This window comes from Phascolarctos cinereus, unplaced genomic scaffold (assembly GCF_003287225.1).
Source record: "Phascolarctos cinereus isolate Bilbo 61053 unplaced genomic scaffold, phaCin_HiC Scaffold_726;HRSCAF=1367, whole genome shotgun sequence".
Classification (NCBI taxonomy): domain Eukaryota; kingdom Metazoa; phylum Chordata; class Mammalia; order Diprotodontia; family Phascolarctidae; genus Phascolarctos; species Phascolarctos cinereus.
The window spans coordinates 115,016,640-115,035,988 of NW_027556098.1; the positions used below are offsets into that span (position 1 = coordinate 115,016,640).

Sequence of the window (19,349 nt, forward strand, 5' to 3'; positions counted from 1 at the left end):
GTGATTCTTCCACTTAACCAGCAGTCAAACATCAAACATTCTCAATAGCACTAAATACCTAGGAACCTGAAAGTAATCCAAAATGCCTACCAGTATCTATAGCAATAAAAATAATTGAGCTACACCAAAAATTTGAAGATTGTAGTTACAGTGATACAATTAGTCTTTCTTTTTTTAAAATATAAATTTATTTATTTTTAGTTTTCAACATTCACTTCTACAAGTTTTTGAGTTCCAAATTTCTCCCCCCTCCTCCCACCCCAAGATGGCATGCATTCTGAATACCCCTTCCCCTAGTTTACCTTCTCTTCTATCTCTCCCCCTTCCCTTCTCTTATCCCCTTCCCCTTCTATTTTCCTGTAGAGCAGGATAGACTTCTGTACCCCATTTCCTGTATTTCTTATTTCCCAGTTGCATGTGAACACATTTTTTTTAAAACATGTGTTTTTAAAACTTTGAGTTCCAAATTTTCTCCCTTCCTCCCTCCCCCCCACCCCCTCATTGAAAAGGCAAGCAACTCAGTATAGGTTGTACATGTGCAGTTATGCAGAACACTTCCATAGTAGACATGTTGTGAAAAACTAACTCTATTTCCCTTAATCTTGTCCTGCCCTCCCATTTATTCTATTCTTTCTTTTGATCCTGTCTCTCCTCAGAAGTATTTGCTTCTGATTACCCTCTTTCCCAACCTGCCCTCCTCTCTATCATCCCCCTGCTCTCTTGTCCCCTTCTCCCCCTATTTTCCTGTAGGGTAAGACAGATTTCCATACCCAGTTGAATGTGTATGTTATTCCCTCCTTAAGCCAAATCATGAGAATAAGATTCCCTCATTCCCTCTCACCTTCCCCTGTTTCCCCTCCACTGTGAGAGACTTTTCTTTTGTTTTTTTTGTGAGATAATTTACCCCATTCTGCCTCTCCCTTTCTTCTCCGAGTATCATCCTCTCTCATCCCTTAATTTTATTCTCCAGATGTGACCCCTTAATCTTCAACTCACCCTGTGCCCTCTATCTATCTATCTATATATACATACATATAATTTTTTTCCTTCAACTACCCTAGTACTGACAAAGTTCTCATGAGTTACAAATATCATCTTTCCATGCAGGAATGTAAACAGTTCAATCTTAAGAAGTCTCTTATGATTTCTCTTTCCTGTTTACCTCTTTATGTTCCACTGGAGTCCTGTATTTGAAAGTCAGATTTTCTATTTAGCTCTGGTCTTTTCATCAGGAATGCTTGAAAGTCCTCTATTTCACTGAATGACCATTTTTTCCCCTGAAGGATTATACTCAGTTTTGCTGGGTAGGTGATTCTTGGTTGTAATCCTATCTCCTTTGCCCTCCGGAATATTATATTCCATGCCCTGTAGTCCTTTAATGTAGAAGCTGCTAAATCTTGTGTTATCCTGATTGTGTTTCCACAGTACTTGAATTGTTTCCTTCTGGCAGCTTGTAATATTTTCTCCTTGACCAGGGAACTCTGGAATTTGGCTACAATATTCCTAGAAGTTTTCCTTTGGGATCTCTTTCAGGAGGAGATCTGTGGATTCTTTCAATTTCTATTTTGCCCTCTGGTTCTAAAATCAGGGCAGTTTTCCTTGATAATTTCTTGAAAGATGATCTAGGCTCTTTTTTTGATCATGGCTTTCAGATAGTCCAATAATTTTTAAATTCTCTCTCCTGGATCTATTTTCCAGGTCAGTTGTTTTTCCAATGAGATATTTCACATTGTTTTCTAATTTTTATTCTTTTGGATTTGTTTTACAGTGTCTTGATTTCTCATAAAGTCACTAGCTTCCAATTGCTCTATTAATTTTTAAGGAAGTATTTTCTTCAGTAAGCTTTTGGACTTCCTTTTCCATTTGGCCAATTTTGCTTTTTAGGGCATTCTTCTCATTGGCTTTTTGGACCTCTTTTGCCATTTGGGTTAGGCTGTTTTTTAAGGTGTTATTTTCTTCAGTATTTTTTTGGGTCTCCTTTAGCAAGCTGTTGACTTGTTTTTCATTTTTCTTGCATCACTCTCATTTCTCTTCCCAGTTTTTCCTCTACTTCCCTTACTTGCTTCTCAAAATCCCTTTTGAGCTCTTCCAAGGCCTGGGACTGATTCATATTTTTCTTGGAGGCTTTGGATGTAGGAGCTTTGACTTTGTTGTCTTCTTCTGGTTGTATATTTTGATCTTCTTTTTCACCAAAGTAAGATAATACAGTCTGACTCTTTTTGTGCTGCTTGCTCATGATCCCAGCCAGTTACTTGAGTTTTAAACTCTTTGTTAAGTCTGCTTCCAATGTGGAGAATTTACTGTCCCAAGCTTCAGGGGTTTGTATAGCTGTTTTCAGAGATACTTGTAGGGACCTGTAAATTTTCAGTTCTTCCAAGGTGGTATGATAAGGGGCAGGTGTTTACTCCTTTCCTGGCCTGTGACCACAAGTATCCTTTCTCTCCTGTAACTGTGAGGAAGGATTCCTCTCCACAGCCACTACAAGCTCCACCACGCCAGTGCCCCTCCTCACCCCAGCACCGCCACCCAGAACTGTGATCCAAACACAGGCAAAGCAAGAGATTCCTGCTTCAGCACTGGCAAAGAGATCCCTGCAATCCCTCTCTGATCAGCCACTGGATTCCCCCTCAGTCTGTGGGCCAGAAGCTGGGAAGCAGCTGCCCCCCCCCCCCAGGGCCAGCGTTTGGGGAATGGATCTGAAACCCCACCTTCCTTTCTCAGCACCGCAGAAACAGACTTTTCCCACTGACCTTCAAAGTTGTGGCATTTGTGGATTGAGGAGTCTGGAAACCTCCACAGCTGCCCACAATTCATTCCTCTGAGGCCTGCTCCAGGTTTGCTGCGGCCTGCGCACCCACGCTGCGCTGCTCTCCCACCCTGGTGGGATACATCTTTCTGATCAACCATCCAGGTTATCTTGGGCTGGAAATTTGTTTCACTCTTTCTTCTTGTGGGTTCTGCTGCTTCAGAATTTGTTTAGAGCCATTTTTTATGAGTATTTGGAGGGGTTTGGGGGAGAGCTCAAGCAAGTCACTGCTTTCACTCTGCCATCTTGGCTCCGCCCCCCTAGTTAGTCTTTCTGAGAGAAGAAACAGAACCATTTTGTTATGTGATTCATGTTAAAGCCATTTCTTGATAGCAGCAAAGCAAAGAAGAAATGGTGGGAATAGGAAAGAAGAGAGACGAAAGGAAAAGGAAAAGTGGTCTAAAGAAGAAATGTGACAGAATCTTTGGGTGGCAGAAGTGGTAGATATTAGAAATGATGACACTGGGAAGGGTTGACAGTGAAAAAAAAAGTGATAATAAAGACTGTCAGTTAAGAAGATGACATCTGAGAAGAATTGAGCTTTCTGAACCATGGCTTAAAGCATAGATGGAGTGTGCCTAGAATTTGTGATAGAGAAGCAAAGGACCTCTGAGCAAAATCTGACATCATCCTAGATACTGGGAGAAATTTTCAAAGGGTTCAGAGAAAGGATAGAGAGGATTCCTTGGACTCAAATTCTATCAGGGTAAATCAGCCCAGGTGGGATGAGAGGCACATGAGAATGAAATTGTGAAAGCAAACAAACATAAAACAATTTCAATGAAGAGGAATTGTTTAAAAAAGAATAATGTGGTTATACAGAGAATTTATTGACCAACTTATTATTTTTTTTTTGAGTTATGTACCAAAGAGTGAAGCAAGGGAAGAGGAGTAAAAAAAATGTGGCATGAGCATGTGAGAATAGTGTCAAGAGTGATAAAGCTCCGGATGAGCCAAGATTGGTGAAAAAAGCTAAGGGTAATTGAAAAGTGTTTTCTTGTTTTGTTTTGTTTTAAGCCATATTGGGAAAAGGAGGAGGATAAAAGAAAGAATTGGGCTGCTATATGAGATGAAGGGTATGGTAACTGACAGCAGAACAGGTCACTCTTCTCTGCAAAGGAGAATGATCTTTAGGACAGAATACAAATGGCTAATAGGAAGTTGATACTCAAATAAGGGAGAGAACATCTTTTTTTAGCTGCCTTTGAGACTACCAGCCAACGTCATAGAAGTAGTTCCTTCCCAGGGTGCTGAGAGAACTGGTAGATGGGATCCCCAAACCACTGTCACTAATTGGTCTTTGAAAAATAACAGAAAACTAGAGAGAGACCAACGTAAGCAGTGGCCTGGGGTTAAAGAAAAGGAGAAAAGAATGGAGTCTGTAAACCTTTAAGAAAAGGAACTTGACTTTAATTCCTGATGAAATTCTAGAAAAGAGTATTAAAAGGTTCATTGGTAAAAAGAAAGTAGTGGTCATCAGGAGTCAGCATAAGTTCATCAAGAACAGTCATTCAGGGTTGACTTCATGTCATTTTTTTGACAGAGCCCCCAGAATGGTAGATCAGGGAAAGTGCAGATGGAGCTTACCTCTGTTTAAGTAAAGCATTTGGCAAAGTCTGTTACACTATTATGGACAAGACAGACCAAAGCACTTGTCCAGTTGGGTGAATTCAGAATAGATTGAATGTTCAAACCCAAACAGTCCACAATAATGGTCCTTTGTCAGCTTAGAAGGTCTTGGCTAGAGTGCCCTTAGCATCTGTGTTTGGCCCTATACCATTTATCCTTTTTATGAAGATCCAACTCATTAGGCTAGAACATTGGGCTGAATCTAATAAGAAAAAATGTCATGGTGATTAATGTAAAGTCTTATATTTGAATTTTTTTTAAAAAATCAGTTTCACAAGTACATGATGTGGGAGTTGTAGCTAGATAACAGTGTGACTCAAATAGATCTGAGGATTTTAGTGACCTATATGAATCAACTGTGTGAAATCAACAGATTACTAATGCAATCTTAGGTTACATTAAGAAGCGTAATGTCTAAGAAACTTCTTGAATGTCATATAAGCTAACACAGCAAGAAGGCCGGAGCTAGAGAAAGGAGGAAATGTGTGCCAAGCAAGTCAGATTTCTAACCACCACCTTGACCCATCATCCACCTTCAGACCCTAATGGGGATAAGCCCAAAGTCTCAAACCCCAAAACCTTGGGAGTAGCAGTGCCCTCCAGATCACCAAACCTGCTTCCCACCCAGCCTCTACTTTCATCATTGAGGGGAGAAATCATTGTGGAGAAGGGGACCACCTTCCTCTTCACTACCAGCAACAACTGCTGACCAACTGCCAGCAAAGGGTAGATAGGCATGGGAGCCCTGGGAGGGAAATCACCCCCAAGAGCACCATTTCTGCTTCCAGCCCCGCCCTCACAGCTATCATCCATGAGGAAGTCCAGCCGTGCCAACCAGCTGCTATATACAGGGCAAATCTAGCTGAAGCAGAATGGTGCCTTTGGGAAAGATAGGCGGCAACATGTGCCGGGCAGGCCTAACCACCACCACCACCACTTTCACCACATCTCCCTTCAAATCCTAACAGAGGCAGCCCAGGACCATGAATCCAAGAACCCTTAAAAGAGTTACATTCAATAATGACATTAAGGAAGAGGCATCAACATCTGCTTTGTTGCTGCACTTTAAGGACCATGGGACATCTGGCTTGTCTATATGTGTTGTCTCCTTCATTAGAATGTGAACTCCTTGAGATCAGGGCCTGTCGTGCTTTTCTGTTTTATGCCTAGAGCTTAGCACTATATTTTTCACATAGTAAGTGATTAATAGATGTTTCATACATTCATTCAAAACTAGAGATGTGAAAATTCTATTGTATTGTGCCTTCACAAGACCACATCTGCAGTATTGTGTTCGGTCCTGGCTGCCAGATTTTAGGAAGGCTGTTGATCATCTGTAAAGTGTTCAGAAGATGCTGAAGTGCCCCAAGATCATGCCATATAGGGGTTGGTTCAAAGAAGTGGAAATGTTTAACCTGGAAAAGGAACTGGGGCTTTTAACTTAGGGAAGAGAATACTTCTGTGGGACGTGATCTCTATCTTCAATTTGATGGAGAGTCCCATTGAAGTGGGACTAGATTTGTTTGGCTTGGCCCCAAAGAGTAAACGTAGCAGCAGTGGGTGAAAATTTCAGAAAAGCAGATTTAGGTTTTAATGTAAGGGAATATGCCCCAAAATTAGAATAATTCAAAAATGGGATGGGCTATCTTGGGACATGGAACTTACATTTATATGTTGCTTTTAGGTTTGAAAAGCTCTTTCTTTCAAACAGTCATGTGAGATAAGTATTGCAGACATGATTATCCCCATCTTATAGATGAGGAGCTAAATCTTTGAGATATTAAGTAGCCTGCCTCTGTTCACACAGCTAGTAAGTATTTGGAATGGGATTGCAGCATTTAAATGGTATACAAACACATACATGAGACAGCCTCTGCCCCACCTTCTTTGGAGGAAATAACTTATACAGATAAAGCATGTATAAAATATATACAAAGTAAAACAAGGTAATTTGAGGGTAGGGAGAAGTTAAAAGATTGAGAGACTTAGGAAAGGCCTCAGGTAAGACCTGGTGTTTGAGTGTTTGCATAAGAGTCAAATCACCTGAAATCAAGTCCAGCTCTCTCTGTTATAATGCACTGTCAGGAGAACCAGTGCCTCGGAGGCCAGTGGAAGAAGAGGAATTTTAAGGAAGGTGATCTAAAGTTGAAAAGAGGGTCAAGAAAAGCGAAGTCTGGGAGAAAGCTGTTGGATTTGGTGATTAGGAGTCATCTGTTTTGGTGGAGGACAGGAGAAAATAGAAACCAGAGTGCAAAGGATTAAAGAGTGAGGAAATAAAAGCAAAAGTTATAGAATACTTAACTCAAGAATTTTGGCAGTAAAAAGTGACACAGGACAAGAGTTCTAGAGAGATCCATACATGTTTAAAGACAGAAGGAAACACCAAATATACTATAAAGAGGATAAATGAGAGAGCGAAATCTCCTAGGAGATAGGGAATGATCTGGCAAGCACAGGTAAAAGAATTAGAGTTGCTAAGGGCAGGGACAGCTCTTCTGCTGAGATTGGAGGACAGCATGAGAGGGTTGGTACAGGAAATTGCTGAGGTGGAATGGAAGGCAATGAGAAGTCTCAGTATTATTCCTGAATTAAGTAAAGTAGAAAATAAGTCATTTCCTGAGAGCTAGGAAGGATAGGTAGATTAGGGGTTTCCCAATTCCAAAGGAATTTCCTAAGTGGGTGAGTCTTGGAATAGCTGCTATATTTAGGGAATCAACAAAGGAGAATTTAAAGATTTTGCTAAGGAGTTTTTAGGATGAAGTTGAACTGCTTTAATTTGTGGCAAGCTAAGTCTGCATGATTCTGTGTCTCTATGACTGCCACTGGAAGTAGAGAATAGGGCAGTTGAAATGAACAAGAGTTTAGGATTAGCACAGCCAGCACAATAGAAATTCAGAGAATCAGATATACTTTGATGCTAGTGGGGACAACAGGAAAATAAAAATAGACTGGGGGGGGTGCAGCTAGGTAGCGCAGTGGATAGAGCACCAGCCTTGGAGTCAACAGGACCTGAGTTCACATCTAGCTTCAGACACTTGGCACTTACTAGCTGTGTGACCCCGGGCAAGTCACTTAACCCCAATTGCCTTGCCAAAAAAAAAAAAAACCACCAGAAACAGACTAGGAACACAGTGGGCCCTTTCTGTGCTTACCACTGACCAAAGATTATTTAAACTCTGCCAACATCCTTAGCCTCTGCGTTATCATGTATTTGTCATGTATTTATGTTTTTTTACCATTATGGAGATTTTTACGCTAGTCCTTTACAGGGGTATTAAACTGTTTAAAGCCCAGTGAGACAAAGCTGTAGAATAACTGCTGAAAAAAGGTAGATGAAAGAATTAAAGAATCTACAAATTAGGGTAGATAATTTCTTTGTTATGTACATGCTTTTATATTTTATATTTAAGGCTGTAAGTTTCTTTTTGTACTTTCTTGGTACAGTCTTTTATTAGTTTAAAAAACCTTTGGCATGATTATTTTAAGATCATTTTTAGCATCTTAAGTGAAGGACTGCTATTTGAGACTTTTATTTAGATTCTTTTTTAGTCTGGACTAGTTTTAGTTACCTTTTTTCAAAGCAATTATACTCCAGAAAAGGATGAGCAAGAACTATCTCATATCAGTCTTCCAAATACAAAAACCCCACAACTGATTTTTTTTGGTTGTTGATCTCATCGTCAGATGCAAAATAATTTGTCCTCCAATGTTAAATAGGTTAGAGCATTTGAACTTGAAAGAATCAAATATATTGGAGTCTAAGGTAGCTTATTTCATTGGGTATTCATTGGTACCCTAGAGATTTTGTTGTTCAGCATTGTCCAACTCTTCATGACCCCATGGGCCATAGCACACCAGGCCCTTCTATCTTCTACTATCTCTCGAAGTCTGTCCAAGTTCATATTCATTGTTTCTGTAACACCATCCATCTGATCCTCTGCTGTCCTCTTTGCCTTTTGCCTTTAACATCAGTCTTTTCCATTGAGTTCCTTCTTCTCAATAGGAGGCCAAAGTGTTTAAACTTCAGCTTCAGTATTTGACCTTCCAGTGAATAGCCTGAATTAATTTCTTTAAGTATTGACTAATTTCATCTCCTTGCTGTCCAGGGAACTCTCAAAAGTCTTCTCTAGCACCACAATTCAAAAGTGTCGATTCTGCAGCACTCAGCTTTCGCTATAGTCCACCTCTCACAGCCGTACATTGCTGTTGGAAAAACCATAGTTTTGACTGTAGGGACCTTTGTCAGCAAGGTAATGTCTGTACTTTTTAGTATGCTGTCCAGATTTGCCATAGCTTCCTTCGGAGGGGCGAGCTTCTTTTAATTTCATGGCTGCAGTCACCATTTGCAGTGATCTTTGAGCCCAAGAATATAAAATCTGACACTGCTTCCATTTCTTCTCCCTCTGTTTGCCAGGAAGCAATGGGAGTAATTGCCAAGATCTTACTTTTTTTATGTTAAGCTTCAAGCTATCTTTTATACTCTCCTCTTTCACCCTCATCAAGAGGCTTCTTGATTCTTTTTTCTGATACCATTTTCACAGTGGTATCATCTACATATCTGAGATTGTTGGTATTTTTCCCAGCAACCTTAATTCCAAGTTTAGATTCATCCAGCCTGACATTTTATATGAAGTACTTGCATGTTAAGTTAAGTAAAGTGACAACATACAGCCTTAAACCATTCAGTTGTTCCATGTTAGGTTCTAACTGTTGCTTCTTCACCTGCATCCAGGTTCTTCGGGAGACAAGTAAGATGATCTGGTGCTCCCATCTCTTTGAGGACCTGCCGCACCAAAAGCTTTAGTGCAGACAATGAAGCAGAAGTAGATGCTTTTCTGGAATCCCCTTGCTTTTTCCATAACCTAGTGAATGTAGGCAATTTGGTCTCTAGTTCTTCTGTCTCTCTGAAAATCAGCCTGCTCTTCTGGCAATTCTCAGTTCACATATTACTGAGGCCTAACTTGCAAAATCTTAAGCATAACCTTGCTTTCATGTGAAACGAGTGCAACAATTCAGTAATTCGAACATTCCTTCACATTGCCCTTCTTTAGGATTGGAACATAAACTGATCTTTTCCTATCCAGTGGTCACTGGTGAGTTTTCTGAATTTGCTGGCATATTGAGTATAGCACCTAGAGAACATATTGAAAAAACTCAAGAACAGATTTTGTCCATCAGTCAGTTAATTCACAAGCATTTTCTTTTAACCTTCTCCTACTTTCCAGGCACTGTGCTTAGGCATTGGTGATACAAAGAATGAAACAATCCTTGATCTTAATGTTTGCAGTCTGATAGAGGAGATAACATATGTACATATAAATTTATGCAGATTAAAGAGATATGGAATAAGTACAAGGTTGTTGGGGGAGGGGCACCAGAGATTGGTAAAGGCTTCATTTAGAAGGTGGTGCTTGGATCTGAGAGTCTTGAACGAACAGAGGGGTTCTAGAAGATGAAAGTAAGGAGAGGTACATTCCAGGCATGAGAGATAGCCAGTAAAAAAGCTGAAGATGGAAAATGAAATGTCATGTGTGACGGACAGAGAGACCACCTCTGGTTGAAACATGGAGTTCAGGAAGGTTAGTAGTGTACTGTAAAGCCAGAAAAATGGTTTAGGGCCAGGTGGCAAAGGGCTTAAAAAGCCAGACAGAGGAAGTTCTGTTTTATCCTAGAGGCAAAAGGAAGTCAATGGAGTTTATTGAATAGGAAATGTGGCCAGATCTACGATTGAAAAAAATCTCCTTATCTGTATACTGAGAAGGTTTTACCAGGTGGCAAGAACTAACCAACTAATATTTGACTTGCTAAATATAACTAATAAATTAGATTTTTTTTTCTTTAAATGAGTAATTCAAAATAAATTTTAACCTAGATAAACTTTTTAAGCTTGATGTTTCACGTGAAGGAGAATAATATTAGAAAATCAATCTATTCAGCAGACCATCCTGGAAACCAATATTCCCCTAAGGTAAAAATAGCCTCACTAGGCCCAGTTGTTTGGGAAAAGGGCAGCATTAAGCCTTTAGAGGTTCTTTGTAGGGTTAGAATTTTAATGAGACACACACATAAAGAAAAAGTGAAAGTTGCCACCCAGTTTTTTGCTTCAGCTTCACCAAATTGGTCTAGGAAGTCTTCCCATTCTTATTGACTAATTTCCATTGTGGCATTTCAAGTCAAGAGCCATATGACATTTGAATATTTTGTCAGATTGTAGCCCTGAGCAAGAGATCCTAAAAATAGTTAAACTATTTCATGGTTGTTGTCAGATAAAGAGTCTACTTTTGTAGATTTCATTGTTGCATCTTTTATTGTGAAACCTAAAAATATGCTGTGGAAGAAGGGAGTAATGCTTACCTATATATTTAAAAACACTTTGTATTCTCCGTCTTTTGAACTTCAAATCCAGGTAAAAATTAAGGCCAGACACACATATTGATTGGAGACCTACATCTCCAGAAAACTTGAATCTAGAATCAAATACTAGGGAAAGAACATTTTGGCTTATCAGGAGAAAAGGAAGTGGAACGATGAGTTTGAGAATTCCTTTGAAAAGGTGATTGCTTCCTTAGAAGTGTTACTTTATAGTTGATATCAACTCACAGTTATGAAATGCTTTAAGGTCTATCAATCATTTCCCCCAAATCAACCCTGTGAATTATCATTACTGCACTTTATAGGTTGGGAAGTTGAAGCTGAGAGTCTTTCTTTAGCATCACGTGGTAACTTGAGCTGTCTTGAAACTCTTTCCCTCCCCACCCCAGAACAAGAATAAGAACTTATATATAGCACTAGAACGTTAGCATTTACAAAACCTTTTTCATTGCAACAGTCCTGTGAGGTGTGGAGTGAAAGCATTATCCCCTTTTCTCAAATTAGAAAACAGAGTTTCAGAGACTCCAAATACTTTGTTCTTTGCACTGGTCCACATCGCCTTACAACTCCTACTCATCCAGGTCTCTAAGAAAGGGGGACTTTAAATTTAGATTTCCCTTTCCTCTTGCCTCTAAGACAAATAAAGTAGTAGCTGACTTGTCCATGCATACACTGTGAAAAACTGTAGACTATTCTGCCAGTACCTTTGAAAGAAACCTTAGACCTTAGCAGAGTCTGCAGAGAACTTAAGAACTCCTAATATTATAGAGTCATGTACAATTTCAATTATCTTTACCATAGACTATTGAGTAATATTGGTCTAAAAAGGGGAAAGTGGGAAAGAGTTCCTGGTAGCATCTTTTCCACTTTAGTTTGGCAAAAATTTTTCAGGTGATTTTTTTTCCCCTTGCGTCTGAAATGGTACTTTGCTACAGATGAGTTAGGATTACTTCTGTATTTTACAAAACTAAATTCATTCAGACCCCCACCATCCAGATAGGAGGGCCAGTGTTTCCACCTGCTTCTTTACTGGATCAGTTTTGAAGTTTGGGTTTGCCCAGAGTGGGTACTTTTTCTAACAGAATAGTAGTGGTGGTGGAGGTGGTGGTGGTGGTGGTAGTGGTGGTGGTAGTAGAAATAATAGGTAGTTGAATTTACCTATCGCTTTCAGGTTTACAAAATACTTTCCATATATTATCCTTCATTCTCACAACAACTCTTTGAGGTGGGTACTATTACGGTTTAATGACTTGCCCAGGGTGATCTAGCTGATTAGTGTCAGTGGCAGGATTTGGATTCAGGTCTTCCTCATTCCAGTTCCAGCCCTCTCTCCTCCGTGCCACTGGCTGCCTCTACAGAGTCAGCTATGTAGCAGTATCTGTTTTTTAGAAGAGCAATTATGGTTAAGAAATAGCTATTAAGACCCAAGAAATCAACGTGGATTCTGATTTACAAGTAATAGAGGTGTAGCAAAATGCAGCAGATAGGACAAGTCTGGCATTTTTTAAAAATTTTGCTTTAGAAGACCTTGTAACAGGCTTATGGTTAAAATTGTAAACCCATTTCCCTCCTTCATTAGAGCATGAATTTTATGAACTTCTTGGGGGGCCTTAGAAGGATCAAGTATAGCAGCCCAGGAAATTAACATTTCTGATTTCTTGTAACAAGCTGGTGCAGTAGAAGGAGTACTGAATGAATTAGGCACCAGGAGACCTCAGTTCTCATCTAGCCTCTGCTTTGTCATTTGAAAAATGGGAGGGAATGGGGGCAGCTAGGTGGCACAGTGGATAGAGCACTGGCCCTGAAGTCAGGAGGACCTGAGTTCAAATCCGGCCTCAGACCAAACACTTGATACTTACTAGCTGTGTGACCCTGGGCAAGTTACTTAACCCCAATTGCCTTAAAAAAAAAATGGGAATTAGACTAGCTGAGGGTGGCAAGCTCAGATAGAAACAGGGAGCCAGCCCCTAAGCTCCGCATGGGGATCCCTGCGACTACATGTTGACTTAGAAAACCTCTTATTCACATTATCCACATTCTGTTGTGTTTTTATTTATTTTGTTATATATTTCCCAATTGCATTTTAATCGATTTCAGGCTCCACCCTAAGTGTTGGACACCTGGACTAAATGATCTCCAAGGTCTTTTCCAGCTCTAGCATTCTCTGTGATCCTGTATACCCCATGTAGCTCCACGCTATTTCCTAGGACTTGGGGACTTATAATCAAAGGTGGGCTGGATCCAACTCAAACCAGCTCAAGAATTGATTGTTAAATTTTTAGTATGAGCTTTTTTTTGTTGTTGTTCAGTCATTTCATTCGTGTCTGACTCTTCGTGATCCCATTTGGGGTTTTTTGGCAGATACTGGAGTGGTTTATCATTTCCTTCTTCAGAAGCTTTCACACCTAAGTAATCAGCACACACTACAAGTCAGGGCGCGATTTATTGTTTTGTTGATTGTCTGTATTTAAAGTAAGGGAGGAACTATTAATACTGTAGTACAGATTAAATGTAAAAGTATGTTGTGGGCACATTTCCTTCCCCCAAGAGCTGGTTGTTAAATATTTGCCAGCACACTCCTGCTTATAATATAATCATTTGGTCAACATGTATTTGGGAATTTCAAGCTAAGCAGCAGTCTGGAAAAATACTTTTATCTTCTACAGGATGCTGCATGATGTATTGTGAGAAGGCCCATGACTTGGTTTTCATAGATTCTTGGTCTAAACGAGCCATAGATGTCATCCACATTCACCAGGAATCAAATCATCTTTAGAAAGAAGCTCAGGATAGATGTACAAGAAAGATGTCCTAATTTTAAATGTGAAAATTGGAACCTAAACCTATTTTTAAAAGGGTGAAAATAAGAAAATTTTGATAGATCATATAACATTGATTCATCCATGTCTTACAGCACTGAGGTCTATAAGGGAAAACTAATCAGCCATATTTTCTGAAACAAATAAAGCCTATTAGTACTCCTAAACCTTTCATCCCTGCATATTACCGGGTGCCCTAAGCTGTGGTCAGTTAAATTTCATTTGGAATGTTATTGTGATAATTTTTGTTAGACCCATCTCCCTTAAAATTAGAGCTTTCCACATACCTAGACAGATTAGTTATTTAAAGGAGGCAGCAAATATTATGGAAAGAGCCGTTGGACTTTATGGTAGGAGATCTGGGTTCTGTTCCTAGCTTTGGTACCTGCTCTCTGAATCTGTTTTTTTTTTAACCCTGCCCTATCATGTGACAGGAAGGAAAGCGCCTTGTAAAAAAAATTATAGCACCAACTAAGTGTGAGTTGTTATTATTAGTGGATATCGTTTCAAAATTAGTAATATCAAGGGAGACTTAAGACCAGGAGACATGTGGTCGTCGGATGTTTGCCACTGTTACAGAGACAGATCAAGTGTAAATTGGGGGGAAGGGGCTTCCTTATAGTTGGGTGAGGGCTTTCAGATGCTGCTATTTGCAATTAGCGTTGCACCAGACTTGAAAACACTAAAGAGCTTACTAAATGGTATTCATCATCACTCAAAAGAATTTAGCTTATCTATTCATACAGGAGAAATTTAGGGGATAAAGAAATAAATGCCTGTTCAGACTGATATACAGCTGTGTGGTCAAACTTGTAGGTCTTGTCCACCAGTATATATTTCTTGGACAAACTGCAAACGAACAGGGAGTGAGCTGGGCTTCAAATTGAACTGAGGAAGGTTTGCCTTTGGGAAACTATACAGTTTTTACTGACCCCAAGCGTTTTCCCTGAAATAAAAGTCCCATCTTTTTAATGCTCATATTCTTCCATTGATAATATATGAGGTTGTCATGGAATATTAGCTTCTGAAAAATGAAACATAGTAGAGAGTTATGTGGTGGGTGAGAGCAGGCTATGATGCATCACAAAGAATTAGGTAAGAGAAGCAATATAAAGGATGTCGTCAAAGAAAGTTTATGTTCAGAAAAGATGGGCCCAGATGTGGTGGCCTGTTCCTGTAATCCCTGTTCACAAGGAGGCTGATTGGTGGATTGCCTGAGTTTGAGAGATCTGAGCAGCACTAAGCCTACTACTGATATGGCGAGTTCAAGGGGTAGAGGGGACCAGGCTGTCTAATGAGTGGCAAGCCAGCCCAGCTCAGGAGCAGAGCAGGTGAAAGCTTCCATACCCGTAAACAGTGGGACCAGGCTTAGGAGTGACCACTGCATAGCCAGCCTGGACAAGATAGAAAGACCTAGACTCAAAAGGGAATGGAGGAGAGTTGGGGGGGTGGGGACTAGTCGCGTGGTTAAAGTGAGGAATAACCAACTGATGGACAGATTGCATACCATTAAGAGAATGTGAGGAAGGCTCTTGGCATATTGGTAGGGCCCCCTGTGATATATCATTTATGGGAGCATGTAAACAAGACTAGCACAGGATATTCAAGTACTGGTGGGCTGTGATTTTCATCCCTGGAAGGAATACCTGGATCAGTGAGATGAGTGGAGTAGTAAAGGTTTGGAGATCTGTTACGCAGAGGAATGAGATGTCTTAGGATTTGAGCAGCAGTCTGCAGTCTTAGTTGAACGTGAGCGACAACTATGAAGTCACGGAAAGAGTATATGATTGGGGTGACCTGGATTCAGGACCTATCTCTGCCACTAACTACCTTTGTGACCTTGAGCAAATCACTTTCCCTGAGATTCCTGCCAGTTCTAGAGCCTCTGAACTGTCTAAATCAGAGCACCTGGGATTCTCAGGGAGGCTACACATTACCCAAAGTCACAATATATACTTGAAAAATAGTACCTTCATTTTACTTCTTTTTGCTTGTTTTGAGATTATTGTTTTAGAAAAAACTCAGATTATATACACTGTGAGGACAAATCATTAACTAAGGTAAATTTTTATTTTTGATAAAGTGTTTACTTATTACCAAGTCTGAATGTGTACTTCTCCTAGCTTCAACAATATGAAATTGGCAGTATTTTTATTCATGTGTCAGAAATAAAGCACTTTGAACATATGCCCAAGTCACCTTAATTAATGACCCATCCTTGTGTTAGTGAAAATTGACAAGTTTTTCCATTTTGAGGTAATAATCAGAAAACATACAGGATTTATTAAGGTCAAAATGACCTTTTAAAATATTCATCATATAGTCAAATCAGGGAAAGCCTGAAATACAGCTTTCTATGAAAGGAGCATTGAAAATGTAAGTCTTTGTGTTAGAAAAACTTCAGCTAGAAGATGACCTATACTGTCAACCTGTGAGATAACATATCTACTTCAAAAATGAGGAAAAGTATGGGTCTACAAAGTATGCTAAACATAATCTAGAGAGAAGCTCCCTGCAGCTTGATTTTAAGCTCCTAATTGTGTTTTCCATTCTTAAACATAAATTGCTTTTTTTAGCGATATGAATTCTGGATTCCTCTGAAGCAGCAGTGCTAAATTTCTTAATATAACTACTGGAAACTGAGGCAGGATTCAGAATTCTGCAGAACTACTGAGGTAAAATACTACATGCAGTTTTAAATGGCTACGCTTCTTCAGTAAATTGGAGGTAAAGTGTTTTAGATGTAGCCATTTGCATTGCTTTAATAAAAAGGACGGAGTTGTATTTCTTTTTTGTTTTCCAGTATTACACCTCCCAACCCCACTAGAATACTCCCTTGTAATAAAGAAAAACAGTTAAGTAAAACCAATCAGCACAGAGACTATATCTAAAAGGAAATGTAACATTCTGTGCCTAGAGTCTCTTCCAAAAGGGGAGAAGTGTGCTTCATCGTCTGTCTAGAAACAAGATTGATCCTGGCATTTCAGATGAGTACTGCTGCTGACCACAGTGTTGTTTAATTTACCGTATTGTAGCTTTTGTACATATCCTCCTGGTTTGGGGCTTTATTTTGTTTTCATTTCCAAATAAATAAACTTTTCAGGGTAAGGATATTGTACATTCCACTTCACCCAGAGGCCCACTCTCAACTGAGATTTGGAAGAGAGCTCTGTACAAAGGATGGAGAGGGAGAGGACTGATGCTGGAGGAGGGCAGAACAGACTCAATTCTTTCTACCCTTCGCTACCCACCTTCCAGGCTCCACCAAGTTCATGCTGTAGTGTGAAAAGGAAGTGAGAGGCTGAGGTGACACTTACCAGCCAACGGTCAGCCTGTTAGGGACTCCTGATTTAAGTGACTAAGAGGGAGAGTTTTGGAACCCCTCAGAAATAGATGTTTAACAAATTAAAGCCAGAGTAGAAAAAGGATTAGATTAAAAGATTGAATTTTAAGATAGCACTTAAAAATCATTTGCTGTTCCCAGGAACTAAAACTATATACCCATTAGGGGAATGTTATGGAACAGGAACACAGAACAAAGCCTTTTTTTTTTTGCTTGTCTGTGGTTTAATTTGTTTGATAGATTTTATGTAAGATTTTACTCCTTATTTTGCATATTTATTAGATTATTTGTTTATTAATAGTTTTAAATATATAACAAAAAATTATACTAAGATTTAATTTCCCTACCTAAAGAGGTGTAGCTCTTACATCTCAAAATCTAGCACACTTAGTTATTATTTCCTGGGTAGAAATTTTGGGGGAGAGGGAGACTCCATTTGGGAACACCATAGAAGGCATTTTAAAATTAACAAATTGACATTTGAGAGTGATTTGTTTTCACTTGAAAGTGATAGATTTTTTTTGCCCCTAAAGTCAGCTGTGAAAAGTCATCAATAATGTTGACTAAAAGAACTCCACAGCAAAGCCCCAGCATCTGTGTTGTATATCATTCAGTCACAAGCCAGATTGTCAGTGTTTATTGAAAGCTGTTTCCACCCTGTCAGGTAAGTTTTGTTTTAACTGCCTTTTGAAGTGCCAAGTAGATTGCTTTGGAGCTGTAGCTGGCATTTTGCTAGTGTATTACCTGGATTTTTTTTTAACTACAAATTTTGTTTTGTTTTGTTTTTGCAGAGTTGTCTTGGTTCAACTGGTGCCTTCCTGGGTCCTGTTTGCTCAGTCTGCTCCTCATTTTGTGCTTCAGGGAATCCTATGATAGACTCTACCTTGATGTTGTTGTCTCAGTTTGATAGCACAGACTGGGAGGAATTTACAGAGACTGGCCATCACAACAGCATACCAGATGTTTGCTTGGAATTGCACAACTAAATGGAGAGGGAAGAGAAGAAATTAAACTTTCGGAGGTTTTATTAGGGTACAGATTTTTATTTTTATGTTTATTTAATTACTACTAGGTAACAATAATGCAAGACTTGAGTGGTAATAGATGATTTTAAAATATACCTGTTTGGTGTATAGACGCCTGATTTGTGGGCTGGAGGCCTCTTCTCTTTCAGAAAAAGCACTCCCTGAAACAGTTTACTGTCCATTTTTTTGTACTAGTGCTAGACTACTAAGTGATTAAATGTAGTCATGAAGAGGAACTGAAGGGTGATATTGGGTCAGTTTCCTCTACTATCAAGATTCCTTCCCTGAGTCACAGATCAGAATAGGAAAAATTCCAGTAACTTCCTTAGAAGTTTAAAACATGTTACCAGATTTTAATATTAAGTGGCCAACGAATGTGTAAATTACAGTAATGACCTACTTGTACACTACTTTTTTTTTTCTAATAAAACCATTTCTCATATGACTCTTTATTTATGATTGGGTCAAACTCCTCCAGCTGTTTCCAGTGTACTAGTCCAAATGCTGGCTGTTTTCCAGCTGCACCTACAGTTTGACTGCCTTCTAGCACATCCATCATTTTATCTTGGATTCAGACTCTCATTTTTACTTTGAAATATAGTTTTTTCCTAAATGTACCCTAAAAAGTGATTTCTAGTTTCAGATTTCTTAAATTTTTAGCATATTCACTTTCAGTGCGATAGTTCACTTTCAGTATTGTAAGTCCTTTCTTTCTGAATTGGTATATAATGGTTTTGTTTATAGCGAAATGACAAATCATATGGGCATGTTAAACCTTCCCATTCCATAGATTTAAGTGTGGAGTGGAAAGTCCGGGGCCAACATGTGCCTGTCTGCATCTTGGTTAACTGGACATATCTTATGGCTTCCAGTCACTTTGAAGCTTGGTCAGTCTGCTGGTGGTTTCTGAATTATATTCTCGTAGCTTAGTTTGTTTTGCAAAGTATTCAGTTTTGGATGTGCTTAGTGTGTGTGTTTGTGTGCATTTGTGCTTTTGGAATATCCCATTGTGAGATGGTAGCTTTGTCAAGAAGAATCCAGTGGTTACCTCTCAGGAAAGTCATTCAGTGACATAAAGAATGGTGGGCTTGGGGCACACAGAACATACTTAAGAGAATATCCAGGGGAATTTGTCATCTTCTCCAGCCTCTGCTATTTTTTTTGGCCTGAGGCAGACAAAGGGTTAAATTAATGGAACAACCAGCTGACTGTTCTAGCTTGATGAGGAGAGAGTTCATCAGAGCTCACCATTTTACACGCCATGTCTATCCCAAATACACACAACCCAGCTGCCTCTGCTTCCCTTCCCTCTGCCTCTCTTCTGTGTCCCTTGTGTTTAGAATTAAAAGGCTTTC

The 19,349-nt window shown here is 39.4% G+C and overlaps 1 protein-coding gene across 1 annotated transcript in view; it reads left to right on the top strand.

Annotated features, from left to right (window-relative positions):
* The window catches only part of SLC49A4 (solute carrier family 49 member 4), a 122,634-nt gene extending 104,195 nt beyond the window's left edge, over positions 1–18,439 (top strand). The window contains exon 9 of the mRNA XM_020985954.2: positions 17,761–18,439. Within this exon, the coding sequence (XP_020841613.1) occupies positions 17,761–17,876 (116 nt within the window). The 3' untranslated portion in view covers positions 17,877–18,439. The remainder of the gene's footprint in view (positions 1–17,760) is intronic.
* Positions 18,440–19,349: the final 910 nt, after the last annotated feature.